The sequence below is a fragment of the Oratosquilla oratoria genome, chromosome 11 (genome assembly GCF_046742065.1).
Source record: "Oratosquilla oratoria isolate Oo_2021 chromosome 11, ASM4674206v1, whole genome shotgun sequence".
NCBI lineage: Eukaryota > Metazoa > Arthropoda > Malacostraca > Stomatopoda > Squillidae > Oratosquilla > Oratosquilla oratoria.
The window spans coordinates 54,939,809-54,959,619 of NC_134787.1; the positions used below are offsets into that span (position 1 = coordinate 54,939,809).

Consider the following 19,811-nt stretch of genomic DNA (forward strand, 5'->3'; position numbering starts at 1 on the left):
ACTGTATAGTTGTTCCTTTCACTTTATGTGCCTATTCCATGTCTACGGAACTATGACTCTTCCTGACAACTCTTACATTAATGGTTCATTTAATTCACTTTGCTTTTAGTTGCTATTTTCATTGCCTCAATACAAATAAAATTTCACCAAACATCAAAGGAATAACTCTTATATGCATTTATGACAACAGCACAGAAATCTTGAATAGTCTTCACATCAAACACCATGAGCTCAACACCCTGGCCACAAAATTTCAAACATCAGTCTTATACTCATTTAAGATGATATAGAAACATCTTCAACATTCTTCCCATCAAACACTATAACCTAAAGATCCTACCCAGCACCCATCTGCAACACAACATGGCCTGCCACCAATTCCATTAAGGTTGTGCTCTGCCTGATTGACCTGCAGGAAAGGCCCACCCAACTGATGACACCCTACCGCCTGCTCTGGGTGGAACCAAAGTTGAGAAAGTGGAGCAGCACATGTGAAGAACTTGCATACTTTCAGCAGTGATGGTCAGATTACAAGGCCTTCATGCATTTCAAAGGCAGCATGTCTTTCAACTATTGAGTACTCAAGTCTTGGGACAAGGAACTAAGGAAAGATCTATTATGAACCTCTGGCTCCCTCACCTTCAATGATTAATCATCCTACACAACAGCAAGATGTTCTTCATATGCCAAGAAAATGATATGTTGGTACAAGGATGCAACAGATATACTAAAGAGCCAATACAAGCCTTCTAAGCCCATCTCTGAGACCAGGCAGAGTATGCAACTTCATGGTTGAGTGCAAGTGTAAGGCCTAGATTGACTACAACAGATGACATTACCTATTGCTTACAGAAGATACAACTTGCTATCCTTAGCAAGGCAAAGCAAGATATGTCACTTGAAGAAGTTCTAGTAAACATGTATAACCAATCTCTATCCTCTCTCACTGCACCCCAACATTCTTTGGTACTAGTCCCTGTAAGTATACTATCCCTCACCCATTTCCTCAAAAGCATTTTCTCATTCACTTCACTATTAGTCCCACCGACATCTTTCAGCCTATTATATTTTCTCTCAAATTCAATCCCTCATTTACTCCCATTTCTCTCTTTCTTATTAACATCTCTTGCTGCTCCTCTCTCTTCCCCTTTCATTCTGTTTAGAGTATCCATTCTTTTTTTTTTATCAGCAATATCCAGCACTATTATCCATGAGGAATAATTTGCAACATAAGGTAATAAGATTTAAGGCAGGTGGTAGAACAGAGGAACAGTGAGTCCATTAATGTTCAATTGATATTCATGGTTTATCAACTCACCTGAGAAGACAGCTTGGTCATATCCACAGGCTTGATCTTCTTGAGTGCTGAGAGGCGTTCGAGACGTTCTCGAGCTTGCTGCTCCACAGCAATAACAAAGGCATCCTGTACATTTGAACTTGCAGCCAAGTCGACAGCTGAAAAGATAAAAAAGCAAATGGTCAAATAAAGGTTATTCATAAAGTGCACAAATAAATAGCACCTGCTATCAAGTTCAAGGAAATTTTTCATAACATTGGGCCTAAAAGCCAGAGCTGGTCGAGTCCACTACTTCATCATACAGCAAACCCCTCACACACTCACAATAATTTATGGAGTTGACAAGAACATCCCTTTGAGCCACATCATATCTTGATTCATTTACAATAATTCTTCATTCACTCCTATTCCTTGCACCCACCACCTCTACTTTCCACATTCTTTTTGCTAACCTTTCTATACTCATTCTTTCCATAAACCCAAACCATCTCAGCACTGTTATCTATCCTATCTGACAGCAAACCTCCCACCTTTATTCTGCCTCAGCCCCATATTTCTCACCCTATCAATCTTCATAATATCTAGTGTACTATACTTCTCAAACACTTCATCTCAAACATTCAGCCTATTCATTCTTGCCTCCTTCAAATTTAAAGTCTCCACTCCATATAGTCATGGGCACAAGTACTCCATCAAGCCTCCTTAATTTTGTAATTTATCCCATCTCCATTTGCTGCCACATGCAACCCCATATAGTTACAAGTTTCCCAGTTCCCAATATCACCACTTACCTCCAACCTACTACTATCACCATTACTTGTACATGAACCTTACTTCTGCCCAGATCTAATTTAAACTTTCTTTTTCCACACACCTTCCTAAACTCCACCAACTACTTCAGTATATCAGACTCAGCCACAAGTTGTCACAAACAACAATCGGCTCATTTTTCACTTCCACTCTCATCCTCCAACTCTAAACTCATACCCGGCATTCATCCTTACCTCCCTCACTACCCTAGCATATACACAGTAATTATGTATACACACCACATGTAATAATGTTACATCTCACTTCAGATTATGGGATCAAACAAGAAACCACACATACTGTACTACCACTTTCCATTTCCTACCCTACCCACTACATCCCACAATACCTCCTTACAGAAAGAAGTGCACAGGCTTGCTGATGTAGTGGTAATGCATTGGCTTTCCAATTTACTGGAACTGAGATTATGCTGCACCCAGGGGATAAAAGTTTTACAATACTGCAAGCTGCTACTGTCTGACTTTGGCAAGGGGATGGTGTGTGTGTGTATACAAGGTGCATTAACCATAGATAAGTTATAAAAGCTATGGAGCTTTCACCTAAAAGGCAGTCCAACACATGACCCAAAATCATGTTGAAAACTATGGTCACACCACACCAATTTTCCTGGCAGTCCTACCTACTGTAAGATTCACACAATGTTGAATGGCTTTATTTGATGAAGACCTAGCAATACCCGACATTAATCATGTAAAAAACTAAACTAAATAAAAAACTATACATACTGACACGAATGAGACGAGACTTTGTACTAAAAAACATACAGGTATATGGTTAAGTGAAGTCGGATTCTCTTTCAGTCTTCGTTCCACTTTGTTCTATCATTTAAGTCCATAACTAGTGTTAAATGCAGTCTATTAGCAGTTATACCTTGTGCAGTCGTATTTGTCAGTAATCCAATATACCTCCATTACAATATCATGCAAAGCCACCAGTACTAAGTCACGAGAAAATACTGTCTCAAGTTGGCCAATACATTCCGTGCGGAAGCCCCTAAGCTACAAACTAACTCTCCTTCATGCGTGGTACACACTTCCAGCCTCCTTCTCAACGTTATGTTCATGAACTACTTCCTCTATGATTACGTGAGCGCGCGCACACGCACGCACGCACGCATACACACGAAAAAATGTATGTCAACATTTCCCGCCACTACTATTCACGAAATGTACATATAAAACAAAGACCCACATTTCACTGGATGGTGAAACGTGCGCAGCGAAAAGGTTAAGCGGCACTGCTATCCACGTGCCTTCTGGGCATCTAAAGATTGGCGAAAATAGATTAAAGATTAACAATCAAATCTGCCGAGGGAGTATCGATCCTACAAACATGAAAAATCTGGGAAGGTGGAAAATCGTAATTCATTGAAATCTAATAAATGTTTAAAAAATATTCAGCAACACTGAGGATGAAACTATTTGAATGTAACATGGTAAACATACCTTCTATTACGAAAATATCAAATTCTTCATTTTTGGTATTTGAACGCTCGCCGAAATGGCAATGCGGATGCACCTTTCATTTGACCTTCGCAATATCGGCTTCGTTCTACTAAATTTCTTATGTCTTGTCCACACATTCCTCGTTACGATTAAGAGTATTCAGGCAATGCGAAAAAAAAAACGACGACGAGGCACGTGCCTTCCTTTTCTCTTTGCACTTTATTTTTCAATATATTTCTCCACTCGTACGTACTCACCCAACTCCCGCGCACACAAGCACACTCACCTAAAAATTTTCATTGGCTTCCACTTCCTTTCTCCACCTATCCATTACCTCAATTTTATTTATCCACTGCCTTTCTATCTAGCCAGCCTGGCCGTTCCCCTCCCCACTCTATACATCTCTTCACTATAACTTTTTGGGCGTAAATTGGATCAATCGATCACCGATTCTGATGCGCAAAGAAGAATCAATGCATCCGATCCACACCTGCTTCTACCACTGTACCAAACTCTTTATTATTGTCATGTTTATTTCACTGGATTTCACAAATCCACCATAAATCTTAACCTCGTTTGTAACCTAGTTTTGGTTATCTTTCTCTCAAACGCACAGCTCTATTAGTTCAATGTTTGACCGAATCGCCTACTACCGTACCCGAAAATGGAAGACCCTATATAATAAGCCTACGTAACTTTTCCTCCGAAAAATGGGCTGGCAGTATTTCACTCTGGAAGAAACAGACGATATATATCATTGCATGCATCAAAATTAATATCTGCTTTTTAATGAGAGAGAGAGAGAGAGAGAGAGAGAGAGAGAGAGAGAGAGAGAGAGAGAGAGAGAGAGAGAGAGAGAGAGAGAGAGAGAGAGAGAGAGAGAGAGAGAGAGAGAGAGAGAGAGAGAGAGAGAGAGGGAAGAGAGAGGGAAGAGAGAGGGAAGAGAGAGGGAAGAGAGAAGAGAAAGGAGAGAGGGAGAGAGAAGAGAAGGGAGAGAGAAGAGAAAGGAGAGAGAAAAGAGAAAAAGAAAATGAGATATAGAAAGGCAGGAGAGAAAGGAGGAGAGACTGAAACAAAGAGAGAAGTAGGAAGGAAGAGAGAAAAGAAAGATATAGAAAGAGAGGAGAGAAAGGGGAGGAGAGGAGAGGAGAGGAGAGGAGAGGAGAGAGAGAGAGAGAGAGAGAGAGAGAGAGAGAGAGAGAGAGAGAGAGAGAGAGAGAGAGAGAGAGAGAGAGAGAGAGAGAGAGGGGGGGGGGAGAAGAGAGAAATAAAAAGATAGAGAGAAATAGAAAGAATACTGTTGAAGTTAAAATATATTGGACAAAATCCAGAGACCAATTGCCAGTCCACTGGAGATGTACCTCCAGGTGAAAGTGTTTACAGATTCTGACGATGGGTGGAGTGTCCACCTTCTAAGGACCATCATTATTATCATTATTTTTCATTTACGCTTTTTTTACCACCACATGTACCCAGTGTTGGTCCCTCACATCAACAATAACTGTACAATATCTCATCATACATTACTACAATATCCATATCCACAAAATAATACACATACATGCAAGCCAATATATTTGTATTTGTTGATACTTCTCATGACAATAGAAATTACTGGAATTCCTAGCTGTACAAGTATATCCTGGTGATGGACCCTAATATACATCAGTACATATATTTCACCAAATGTTGATACATTCGTACTATACCATTGATATAAATTACATTCTCCAGTGCATGCTGGGCCTGTAACAAATTATGAAAAAGTCCATCAATCTGAAAGACTACACTTGGTACCTAAATTTTATCAAATGGAACTGATTAAACATTAAATTTTATCCAAAGCAGTGCAGGCACACAGGCAAGAGAAAGGACTTGAAACTGCACAAATAGCAATTCATGGACAATCAAGAAAATAAAGTGCTCTGCAAAAACGTGCTGTTACCTCTATAAAAAAAAAAAAAAAAAAAAAAAAAAAAAAAAAAAAAAAAACTTCCATGGCTTGCATATTCCTATTTGTACATACATACATACATATACCAAGGCTTTTTCCCCCTTCCAAGGGAGGTAGCCAAAAAGGGAAAGGCATAAAAACACTCCAACTCAATACATCCCTAAATAAACTCCAAACCCCTCCCACCCTTCCTATCATCTGAGTACCTAATTGTAGCATCAATAATCATACCTAGTTTCAATTTAATGTATGGTATCAACTTGGGCTATATTTCTGTTTCCCATAATCTTTATGTTAATTTCCCTTGTCTTTTGGATCTTCAGTGGGGAAGAGAAATAGAATATCATCAACATTAGCAAGGAAGATGTAGTCAGAGATAGACTTATTCTTTTCAATACAAGTCAAATTCTCATGGGCAGAATGAGCTGCCTGATGTACAACGATGCATCACAATACTCATAATGAAATATAGTTACAGCTGTATCACTTGTTCTCTTTCACACTGAATGTTAATAACCACAGAAAATATGATCAGGCCAATTCATGGAATATGGGGGGTCACTCAGCTACAACTACAAAATAAATATAATCAAGATGCTGACGCCAGCATCCTCAAATACCCATTCGCTCCTCATGACATCTTAGTAGGTGTCATCATACCGAAAGAGTTAAAGTTACAAAATCCTCAGACACGTACAAAAAATTTCTGTGTGCTAAAAGAGTGTAAAATTGAAATCTGTGATCAATTAACAGAAATATTTAGTAAGACAGTTGATAAATGGATTCGTGCCTATTTCCTGGGGACAGATAAACATTGTTCCTGTATGAATAACTACAGACCAATTAGTTTGATGTCGATTATAAGTAAACCACTGGAATCATTAATAGCAAATAGTATCAGGGACCATATCAGGAGGCATAATCTGAAAGCTTATTCACAGCATGGGTTCACCAAGGGTAGGTGGTGTGTAACTAATCTTTCGTACTTTCATATTAACAATGGTGTAGTTACCATGTTATGTACCCAGTGAATCATTTGACAAGGGCCCTCAAGAGACTACTAAATAAAAATAAAGCCAATGGCATAGGAGGAAAAGTGTTTGAATGGATAAGAACAAGAATTAAAAAAACAAAACAGTGGGTCACCATTAACGGAGTAAAATCCAAATAGGATAGTGATACTGGTGGACTTCCCAGGGCTCAGATTTGGAACCCTTAGCATTCATTATGTATATAAATGATGTGGACAACAGAATTAATGGTGATGTTAGTAAGATTGCTGATGATACTAAAACAGGACACTATTAGGTTAGGGGAAAATGCTGGAAGACTGCTGAAGGATATTAACATGGTTAGTAAAATACCAAATGGACTTTCAAAATCTCAAAATGGAGTATGTTAAACACAGGTTTACACTACCCAGCTAATAGGTACAGCTTTGATAGTGCCACATTTGTGTGAAAAGAAGTTCCATAAGGTGATGCTTCCTGTCAGCCAAAAACTATGGCACATCTAGTCTTATAAAGTACATCCAACAAGAATCCCATTTTTTCTTTTGTATATACAGTAGCCTATTTAATTCTAAATATCTATGAATATTTTTTTTTACCTTTGTTCATTTTCATGTACGGCTGGATGCACCATTATATTACCAAGACAAATGTAACCTACTTTTCCTTCCCCAATAGCTTAACACTAAAAGATTGTAATTTTCTTTCATATTTGTTGCATTCCCATAAAACATACAATCAAATTGGTTTTAAATACATACATCGGCAGAAACAGGCAAGACATTCATTTCAACTTCACAGAAAAAAAAATCACTACTATTATTATATCTGATTAGAAATGAATAGGCAGATCCACAAGTAAAAAGTAAAAAATACACGAATACTATAGCACTTTGAACACGATATACTAGCCTGTTTTACAGGAAAACATTAGTTATGATTCACTTCAAATAATTAAATCTATTAATTTTTAAAACAATAATGTCCTGTAAGACATTCCACATAAAGACATAGCTTTCCAACTCATCATAGTGCTGAATCATCTTCATGCATGCAACAGATGTCACTTGCACTATTGTACTGAAGCCAACTACCTCATTAAGATGTGAAACTAATGTTTTTGCACTTGTGTTCAAATTCTCCACAACATAAAATATCTCTCAACTACAGAATGTGTGCAAAATATACCAGCAAGCACATCTAGACCACTTCCAGTAGTTTAACACTGTATCTATAACCACATGCAATTTAATGTTTCCTGTCTTTTTTTCTTGCTATGCACTTACTTTGCACCATAATAAAATAAATCATTCCACAAATTCTCAAGTACCAGTACGTATACAACACAGAACCAATGACAGGCACCTGTGGTAGTGGTCCTGCAAAATGATGGCAAAGTATCATCTTCCTTCCTATTTTCAAAATCAGCCATCCCCTCAATTTCATTATTGTGTGCAGCCAGTCCAAGATATTTTGATCAACTTAAACTGCATTTTTTTTTTTTTTTTACATATGGAAAGCTGACTGATTACTCATCTCTTACAACTTTCAGCCAGTGATATAAACAAAGTCCCACAATAACAAAACACTGACACTAGTCCAAAGTATTTTTTTTTCCCAGAGCAACCAATCTCAGGGTCCAAGGCATGCCACCAGCCACTATGAGGCCGTGGGTTTCCAGACAGTAAATCTACAGATGACAGCAACAATAATAGTAATTATATCATTATTGGCAACCCCCACTTAAAAGGGGTATCATCAATGTATACAGTGTATATTTCCATCCCCTCAATATACACACCAGACAAACATACTCAGCATTACCTACTGGGTACCTTACTGACGTTACAAAGAAACATAGTAAAGTGAACCCTCAGTCTTTGCTGGGGGTTTGTGGACAGATGCAAAATATGCAATATATGGATGTTCCACCCTCTGCTGATCCTCTTAGTTGTTCCCCTGTATTTATGCCACTGCAGTCATTGTTTAATCTTTAGGGTTCCTCAAAACACTTCCCCAAACCTTAATACAGCATAAACAATATATTCAATAAAGATATATAATGCAAATTACAATCAACCCTTAATATACTAAGGAGTTAAGTAACACGGACACTCATGTATCTTGAAGTAATGTGATTTATTCTGCACCCTTTTTCCTTATCAAAATAAAGGAAAACACATGCATATAACATCAAAACTTATAAAAATCTTCAAAGACAATCACTAATGTACAGTACACTGTACTGTAAAACTGATGGCATCCCATTCCACTTGCATCCTATTCCCATCTCCACATCATCACCACTGCCAACAACACTTTCTTGGTTATGATGAATGTCTGTATCCAATTTTGCCATAAAAAAATATCATAAACATCATCTCATGTTCACATAGAGCATGGTTAGTGAGACTGAAGAAGTGTGGGAGAACGGGTGACAGGGCAGGTGGTGTGCACTGTTTGAATCTTGATGGTAACACAACATTTCCCTCCCTACAGTAACCCATGTACTTTCAACACTTTTTTTTGCAAGTTAAAATCATGTATGTTAAGGGATGACTGCACTGTGTATTTCATATATTTGGAGATAATACAAGACAGCACCGTTTACCATACAAACAATAGTAAGAGCTTCTACACAAGGCACATAATAATACAGCATTATACTTCTACACATGTTAGAGCAGTAAAGGACACTGTACCTTGTAAGACAATTGTAACAAGGCAATTGAAATTGTTATTTCAAACTATTTGTTCTATTCATTATCTGCACTTCATGTATATAGATTCAATGTCAAATAAAATTATTATTATTATTATCATTATCATCATCATTATTATTACTACTATTATTATAATTAATCCCTATAACAAACATTCAATGAGGATATGGGGTATTGTACATGTTTATATGCACAAACATCACACAATAAGAGTTGGAGAGGTTCAACAAGAAAGCTCCACCAGAAAGAATAGTTACAGTAGCTAAAGACATAAACAGGGCAATGTTATATTCATGTTCTGATCTTAGCTATATACATTAGTTGTTTCTTTCTCTGCATAAGGAATCATGTTAAGGACTATTACGATTTAACATGTCTGTTCTTAGTTATATTACTTACAAAGTAAATTAGTGTCATGTGCATTCCTGTGCCATCTCACAACTTTCATTTTTATACATGTACATGATTGCAGAAAAGAAAAAAGTATATATATATATATATACACACACGTGTGTATACTATCAAAAGACGTCCACAGAGACCTTCAAAACAATGACAAGAAATGGCTAGCTTCTTAGTGGGTAGACAGAGTAAAGTAACCCAAAATAACTAAAATTCTGAGACAAAATGACTGTACAATGGAGTTATAAATGGAGCAACTCTCATCTGTGCTTAACTTTTTCACAAGCAATCTCCCAATATCAGATCCAGATGACACCAAAACCCTCAAATGCATAGATGACCTGAAGATAATAAGCCACCATAGCAACTACAGAATCACTGCAAAGAACACCCAGTCTTATCTGGACAAAACAGAACAATGACTCAGAAATAATAAAACGGAAGCACCACCCCTTATAAAATCACCTGAACACTGTCCATTCCTGACAACAATGAAAAAATAAATAAGCAAATAAAAGTTTTACTACAACATCCTTTGATTGAAAAAAGCCTTACTTTTTATGACCTTCAGCCAACATGTTCAAGATCTGACATTGACAATCAACAAGAAACCAAACCTACTAAAACAATTACAACCAGATACTTTGGGCAACGCAATAAAACTAATTGTCTACAAACAATTCATCAGAACCGCACTAAACTACACCCTTGGTTTCAATCAACAAAAAATAGTAATTTTACAAAATAAAGCATTAAGAATAATGACAGGATGCATCAAAACCACCCCAATAAACAACAAAACTTATCCATGAGTTACTTGAAAATGATAGCCAGATCACTATAATTCTTCAGGACACCACCAAATCCGATATTCCACCCACATCAAGCCCTCTCAAGAGAGGCAAGAACCACACTAGCATGCTAGCACTCAGAAAACCATCCAGCAGAGAATGGTCAATCAATCAATCAATCAATCCATTGTCACAAATCTCTCTTTCAGTAGACCAAAGACTCCCAGGTAACCAGCTATGGCCACTGGGCAGGCCCATAGGTTACTCAGAGAAAAAAATATTGTGTTACAGTCTAAGGATAATTAGCATTAAGAATAGACCTGGGCACCTTAGAACTTTATTGTGCACTACCTTATACCCCATGACAATGCAATAATTCTACCACATAAAGCCTATGGGCCTGCCTGATGTTTTTACATCAAACACATCTCCTTGGATTTCACACTGGATTCTGCTGAATCACTTTTTCTCTCAAAATCTGACATAATTAACAACATGTCATATTCCCTCTTCCTACACATGATCTAGAGCATTCTAGTTACAGTAACCTCTATTCTTTACTTCTTAAAGACTACCTGCAGAAAATCTTACTTCCAATATATCCTTTTTACCTATCTGGAGGAGTAAAAATTCCACAACCCAATGCTTCAGACCTGATTCTACTTTTATATGCAGTATATAAGGCTTTCTATCAATGACACAAGCATTCCTTTCAAATACTATGTTAACTTTCTCACCCAAAGCCTATCTCACTACTACTATACCACCATCAAAATGTCCCATTGCTTTACTAGTGTTGATCCTACAGCTAAAAAGGTTACACTTTAATTAGCCCATGTGATGTAGGTAGCTATCTTGTATATGAAAGCTTACCTACACTTGTACCTATCTAACAGTCTCTCATCATTAATCTTCATCTCTATCTGTTTACTCTGGTGCTGTAAGCACTTATTATCATCATTTTACATGTTCTTGCAAACTAGGTAATGATGTGTCAAATGATCATCTCCAGAATTCAAGTAGCTAATACCAAACTCCAAATATCCTTAGGACTGTTTGGAATTTCATTCCTTGGTCATTCTCTGTGTATGGAGAGAGAGAGAGGGAGGTAGTGAGAGTATTTTAATATTTCATTCCTGATGATCAGCAATTTTATTATTGGAGACAAATCATGTTGAAGGCAAAGTCACTGGAAGTAGTAAAGATTCAAGGGACAGGAGAAAAAGAGATAAAGAGTTGAAAGCAATCAGCATTCTTTTAATGAGCAGATTAGTCTACAATCATAAAAGAATGTTGAATCTAACCATACAGAAAGTATACACAACCAGTGAAAAATATGTAGTCTACATCCTACACATTATAAAAACACTGAGAATAACAGGATGCACCAAACCCACCCCCAACACAAACAAAAACCCACCACATAGAACAAAACAAAAAGGATAGCTACACAGCTCTTTGCAAGATCCCTCAATCCTATCCACCCAATTCATACAATACACAAACACAATCAACCAGAAAATTTCAAACATCTACAACAACTTACCACCTGCATCACACAACAGGTGCTTTCAAAAACACTTTCACACTTAACCACTTCAGTACAAGTCAAATTCTCGCGTGCAGCATCAGCTGCCATATGTACAATTCATCAAATATAAAGGCACTGTTGTATTACTTGTTCTTTTTTACGCTGAGTAATAATAAACACAGAAAAAGTTATCCAACCAGTTCACAGAATCCTGGGGTATGATCCAACCAATTCACAGAATCCTGGGGATATTCATGTGAACCTACAAAAAAAAAAAAAAAAAAAAAAAAATCAAGACACCAACACCAGCATCCTTTCATACCCACTCACACCTCATGATGCTTATGTAGGTCTCATTGTGCCGAAGTGGTTAATTACAAAACCAGCAATTCAAAACCACACTTCCAAACATTAGCCCTTCAAAAATATCCCTCACAAGAGGCAAGAACTACTGGTACACTAGCACAACTGTCTTAAGTCACCATTCAGCATTAAATCAATACCAGTACAGAATAGGCCTGGTCACAAAAACAGATGCCCCACATGTAATCATCAAACATTATAGTCATCAGTATTATATAGGAAAGAAACACATGAAGATTACCACTGCATTTTTATGCATGTCACAAGTATAAGCGATTTATCATTTACACGATAGATGCATTCCTGGAGATGCCATGCATTGCAATATTTGTGTAAAGTTAGTTTTCACAAGAGACTACCCAGTACATTTAAAAACGTGATTGTATTCCTGATACTTTGTAAGATGTGGTTGAATTTCTGCGTCATGATTTTATTTCTATTGCAAAAACACTTTTATAAAAAGAAAACCCTAACCTATTTGTACAGTACTGTCATAGTAGACCCCTACAATATCACAAACATATGCTTAATTCATTCTCTATAGGTTGTAAACATGACAAAAACAAAACTTTGTTAAGTATTTGTATTCTATTAACATCTCTAGATCTTATATAAAAAAGCAAAAGTCCAGACTGCTGAGCTGACTTAACACCAAGCAGTGCTTATGCAGATGTCAATAATAACGAATGAAAACTGATTCACTCAGATAGAACACCTGCTGCTCATTGTTTGAATGAGTGTACATTGCAACATTCTCCATAAGTCATCATGGAAAGTAATATAATGTATATTACCAGATGATTCATCACTTTTGCTTGTTTTACACTTTTCTCAGTTCAACTCTCTAGTTTGTCCCTCATCAGGGCAGTTAAATTATCTTTTTCTCAATAACTTTCTCAAGTGCGTCAGCCATGTCTATTATTCTGCCTCACTCCATGTTTATGTTTTAGGAGGGACATATGCCACCTAAGTTTTTCTTACCGTTCCTCTCCATGATCAATTTCACATTGAATGCTATAGCATTACCTTCTCCTTGTACCACCTTTATGCTTTTCTTCACCGCTCTCATCTTTCTCCGCATGTTCTTCCTCTATCCCTTTACCATAAATTGTAGTTTACTTCACCCACTTGAACATCAACATTTCCATAACTATATTTCTCCTTCAAGTAATCAGTTATCTTTAACCTGCTTAACATTTGGTCTACATTAGCATCATGTAGACCGCTTTTAAAACTTGATTAAATTTTATCTACTCTTTTATCTCTCAATACCATTTTCTCAATATTTAATTTACCACTCTCCAGTAAACTTTAATCTTCAGGTCCATCCTATTTTCCCCCCGACTATACTGACCAGTTCTCTTGTCATTTATTTCCAATTCTCCATATCATCATTGCTCTTATCAATATAAAAAAAATTAATATGAGTATTGCATTAAATTGTTCTATTTCTTGGTAGTCCTTATAACATACAATTTTTTTTTTGTTTATAGGAATTTTACATTCAGAAAAACTGCAGGAAAATAATCTCTCAAAAGCACTGCATGCATACATGAGAAGCAGCACCATTTTCTCTTCCTGGGTATCCACAAGAGGTGATCCTGCGAGACATGGCAAGAGAATCGTCACTCCACCGCCCACCTTTAAAATTTCATACCCTCACCTTTTTCAAGAGGGGCAGCGTCAAGGATCTAAAAACTCTATCTCTAGACCAGGCCCATGATCTCCATCATCCTGGACTGTAATTCTTCCACCTTTTAACATAAGGAGATCTGATAACTGGCAATTGCTCCCTTCCTACTAATACTGCCCAGTGATGTGGAAAAAATAAATTGGTAACACTCCAGAATCATGCAAACATGGATATCAAACATGAGACTTATGTTGTCCTATAGCTCCTAACCTAATATATCATAGCCTACCCTAACACAATCATTCCATAGAAAATTTACCCTTTGAAATGTAAAAAAGAACAGTGAAAAATGTGTGTGATACTGGAATGGAACACAAAATCCCACACTGATATAACATACACAACAGTCGATTTCTTTCTAGAAATATACATTGAATAGCCTAAGGAACATTGCCACCAACCATAAATATGCTGTGATTACCAGTTGACTCAAAACAACAACTGACATTACTGCTATTATCATATAATACTGTAGTCTTCAACATTTGTTAGTCTATTCCAGTTACAATTCTTATATTACTATGTGGTTAAGAATCAATATTTGTTGTATCCTTTAGACACAATATTTCTTCAGTGGAGAGCTATGAAAATTATAGTAAGCTACTTTCCATTTTCCAACTATAATCTCTTTGAATACAATGACTTTAAATTATAGTAAGCTACTTTCCATTTTCCAACTATAATCTCTTTGAATACAATGACTTTAAACTTAATTGAACAAACACATTTTTACATGGTTAACTATAGTGAAAATCAAAGCCAGCTAAATGTGGCAACTCGGTACTGGCTAATGAAACTACAATGTATACTACAACAGTAAACATTGTTAGATTTGGGTAATATCGACTTAATCTTCCATACTCTGCACCTGCAGACCCTTTATATTATATTCATATTGTTACGAGGTAACCTGTAAGATGGTCGAGGGGACGGGAGGGATGGTTGTTGTGCACCAACTGCCAAAAAATTGACAGGGCACGCCTCGGTAGAACAGGTGCAAGGTTTTAAAAACCTGCCATGCTCTCTCAGCACAAATTCACATCCGATGCCTGCAAACACAATTTCGACGGAACAGCAGACCTAAAAATGACTCACACCCAAATTATCTCCTGTACCTGCCCACCGGGCCTTTCACAATTTCCTCCCTTCCCCCACACCCCCTCAGGTGTTCGACATGCCTTGGAGTACGCTACGCCTCCCCGCCGTCACATCTACGTACCACAATAAACAATATTTACAATATAAACGAAATAATAGCGACTAAACTTGCGCAGTAATGTGCTCTTTCTTACCAATCTCGATACATGATTTTGCCAACTGCATAGTAAACTCCAGTTAATATGTGTTGCCCGAGTATACAAGACAATTAGTAAAAAAAAGTATGCGACCAGGTAGCTACACACGTACGAAACTCAAACTTTGCGAATCTGAAGTAAATAACTTTTAACTCACATACGGAGTTATGGGAGCTGGAAACAATGGTTATGCACCACTACAGGTGAACTTTTGTATATAAAGAACGCTCTACCAGTGCTAACTAGGTCTGTGCTCAATCTGCTGCCGCCCAGCTACCTGGCCATTCTACTTCACATTCTGAAGTTGTTACCATGCCCTACTCACCTTATGATGTTCACATGTCTATTCTCTTGCGATTTATATATTTCAAACTTTAATCGTTCACCATAACGGGTATAAAATCACTAAAACAAGAAAATAAAATGCACTACACAATCATCCACCACCACAACTAACGTGTTGTCACACCCCAAGGTCTAAAGTTTAACTGGAGTTTCAGAAGGACTTGTTATGGGAGAGAACACGCGTTGCCAACTATGCGTTCCAAGAATGTTAACTTTTACTGAGTGGTGAATTAAAAACTGAAGACAATTAAAACTGAACAAAAGTATTTATTGGACATTTTCTATACAAACAATATAAAGTTTCGTAAAATAAACATATTTTATGTTCCCTGACAACTCAGACGTGCAAATTGCCACAAAAATGTGTTATCGTTGTGTGTATTTTGTATATTTACACACAAACAACTCCTCATACTACAAATTCTCAAACAAAATAATAATTGTGCTAATTTATTATGGAAAAGGCACCCAGGTATTTAATTTTTCCTATATATACCTAAAAATGTTTCAAAGAGGACGAAACAAAATGAGAAGTGCAAGATGAAAATGAGACAAAGTACAACAGGGTGGGCGAGTCGACTTGGACAGGTAGGGGAGTCAGCAACTGCTATGCCACATATTCGTATACAGAATGATTATTATTTATTTAGTTTGCCATTCTAAATTACATGAGATTTACACACACTATTTATATTGGTGGTATGAAGACTAATATGCACCGGAGTTTCATAGTTCTCATAAATTCTTTTCTTTCGAATGTTTACGTATTTATTCGCGTGTTGTGCATAGTTTCTACATATGAATTTCATGTGTGAATACAGATTACATACACACGCACGTACGCAAATATACACACAAATATATAAATATAGATTTGGAGTATTCCACGAGCGTAGGGTATTTCTGGTATACCATTTTCATGTAAACACGCACACACACACACAGCTCTGAGCTCTCTTCCGGGAGGGTAATAGCTGTCGATCACGAGTCCAGCACGTGATCCAAAGACCATGGTAAATCACACACACACATAACTATTGTTAAAATAACGAAGAAATAAAGGTGACTTGATTATAGTGCTAAGGTCAACGAAGAGGATGGACAAAGGTAAGAGATCTCGGTTTGGGACGTGAGGGCATCGGGAATTCATATCAAAATAAAAGAAATGTTTGAAGAATAAAAAAGAAATAGTTTCCCTGAACATTTATTAACTCCTGGAATATATTAGAAGACGATATATCCCAAGCTGGAACCATATATGAATCTAAAACCATATGCATTAATTGGATGAGTTCATGTTTACATCAATTAGATAAATACATAAAGGTGCATACATAATTTATAAACATACCCGACAGAGAAAACAATCGGTATTCCACACACAGTTGTTTTCTTATATATTGCAATTATGTAACAAATACTGAGGTAAAATACACACAAAAGACTACATTGATGTGAAGAAATATTTTTAATACAGGTGTGTAAAGTCCTGGAATAACTTAAATATAGAGACCAAATGAGAACCATAGGTATAGTGAATGGAGAACATGAGGCAGGGCCCCATGAACGTAGCTCATTTCCTGTCTAATACAATTAAATACACACACGCACACACATGTATACAGACGCTCCTCAACTTACGTTTTAGTTACGTTCCGAACGGCCGAACGTAAGTTGAAAATGAACGCAAGTTGTTACTGTACTATACATCCGTAAATTCTATTACCGTATCTTATAAAACACCCCTAAATCATTAATTATACACATAACATGGTAAAATAATAACATTAATTTCAAATAAATTAAATTCAAGCAACATAAATTGAGATGGTGGAGGAGGAGGAGGCAAGGCACGTTCAGTCTGTCGTTTGTGCCATGTAAACAATGGACGCAGCGTCATGCGTAAGTATCGTTTGAACTACGGAGAGCGCGCTAAACTAAAAAATTCACTCATTTTTTTCATTTTTTTTTTTTTTTACAGTCAGTTCAAACGTAAAATAGAAAAAACGTAAAACGAATGAACGTAAGTAGAGGAGCGTCTGTATATATATATATATATATATATATATATATATATATATATATATATATATACGTCTTTTGCTACAATTTTTTTTACCCAAGGCAATGGGCAAGATACAAGAATGACCCGTCATCCATGAGGGGCTAAGATGAAAGGAAGGAGGTTGGTGGGAGTGGAATGGGTGAGAGTGGGTACGACGCGCCCTTGACTTGTCTACCTCCCTTGTATGGGAGAAAAAATCTCAGTATATATATATATATATATATATATATATATATATATATATATATATATATATATATATATATACAAATCACTTTTAATTCCATGCCATCGCAGTCGAGACTGAAGAATCGTTCGATGGAGGCATCCGTTGGAAATTGAAACGTGGACGAGCCGAGAATTCGAACCCAGCTAACCCGTAATAAAGTTACAGTGACTTAAATCAATACACTATGAAGTCACTGTAACTTTTTTACGGGTTAGCTGGGTTCGAATCCTCGGCTCGTCCACGTTTCAATTTCCAACGGATGTCTCCATCGAGCGATTCTTCAGTCTCGACTGCGATGGCATGGAATTAAAAGTGATTTGTGGTTGAAGAAAGATATTAATTGATCACTGGGAACCATTCAGTGTATATATATATATATATATATATATATATATATATATATATATATATATACACTGTGTGTGTGTTTACCTAGTTGTATTTTACGGGAAGGGGAGCTATGCTCGTGGTATCCCGTCTTCATATCTCATTTTATCTAAATTATTGTGTGTGTGTGTGTGTGTGTGTGTGTGTGTGTGTGTGTGTGTGTGTGTGTGTGTGTGTGTGTGTGTGTGTGTGTGTGTGTGTGCGCGTGTTCATATATAAGGTGAATGTATGCTTTGACTCGGCCACCCCGCTTACAATGGTTGAGGATCAGGTGGAATGTCTCAGGTGCACGGACAGCCCTGCAGGTGCACGGGCCGTAGGCGCAGTCGATATCACTTCCTCTCCCACGGGTTGTAGAGGGTCCTTATCCTTCCACGTGGCAAGATGGTAGCTAACTGGACACCTAGTCACGTGACCCCAGGTAGTAAGGCTTCGAACCGGGGTCCTTGTGGTTATGGGTTCCAATCTGCTGGAATCTTGCAAACATAGAATATAATAGAATTGGAACCTGCTACGTGCTGTAGGTTAGGAACCGATGCCGGACGCATTTGTAGTCTATGCACCTGATTCTAAACTCTTGTGCGGGGGATGGCAGAGTCAAAACATATATCCGCCCCACACCCATCCCATTTTAGCTCCCCGTGGATGAAATGTCACCCTCCGTCTCTCACCACACTGCTCGACTCAGAGGCAATGTGACAAGAGTTATAGGAAATGATAACAGAAATACTGAATGAATGGAAGGAAAGGATGTCTGCCTCGCCTGGTTTATCGCGAGTGCGTATGCCAGGATATCCGGCCAATTTGAGAGAATTTGTCCTCCTGGAGCCCTACACGGTGGTGATGGACACCATTTGCCACGGTTGATTTGTAGATATTATTCTGGCAGCCTGCCAGGTGATTCTATTAGCTTAAGGAGAACCTTTGGCAAAGAAGGGTTGGAAACCACTTGGATAAACACTCTAACTTACAACTTTATCGTTGTGCTCATTACAACCCTATCAAGTTTGTGATCAGATTTATTTGTCTGGTCCTCGTAGTGAGGGGTGTAGTGTGGGTTGTCAGACCACCCTTGTGAACTCGCCTCCACATTCATACGTCAATGATATTGTGTGAAAAAGTTTATGTGACGAAATGCTTTGATCCTACTGATCGCGGAGCTAATTACTGGAAAGATAATTATGTGGTGAACCCTCTGAAAATAGATACTTTTTTAGCCTAAACATTCCCTCAATATCACATGAAAGGCTTACAATCATTTATTCTCCTTTGTGAGATGAACGTTGCTAAACTATAAATACGTTCAGTTAAATATTGTACCGTACTATAAAACCCTGAGAGGCTCTCTACCTTTATGTTTGAAACGTAAAGTTTACAATCAATGCATTCTACCAGCAATAATCTACGGGTGTGAGACTTGGAAGCTGACGAGGACGATGGAAACAAAGCT

General features: G+C 37.4%; 1 protein-coding gene across 5 annotated transcripts in view; it reads right to left on the minus strand.

Annotated features, from left to right (window-relative positions):
- Nucleotides 1–19,811, minus strand: part of LOC143029832 (protein PALS1-like) — a 396,818-nt gene that overhangs the window by 131,705 nt on the left and 245,302 nt on the right. For 4 of the 5 annotated variants that reach the window (XM_076192911.1, XM_076192914.1, XM_076192912.1 and 1 more), the window contains exon 5: nucleotides 1,319–1,455. In XM_076192911.1, coding sequence (XP_076049026.1) covers nucleotides 1,319–1,455 — 137 coding nt within the window. Of the gene's footprint in view, nucleotides 1–1,318; nucleotides 1,456–15,660; nucleotides 15,834–19,811 lie in introns of those variants that run through there. The other variant, XM_076192915.1, reaches the window with a different exon arrangement.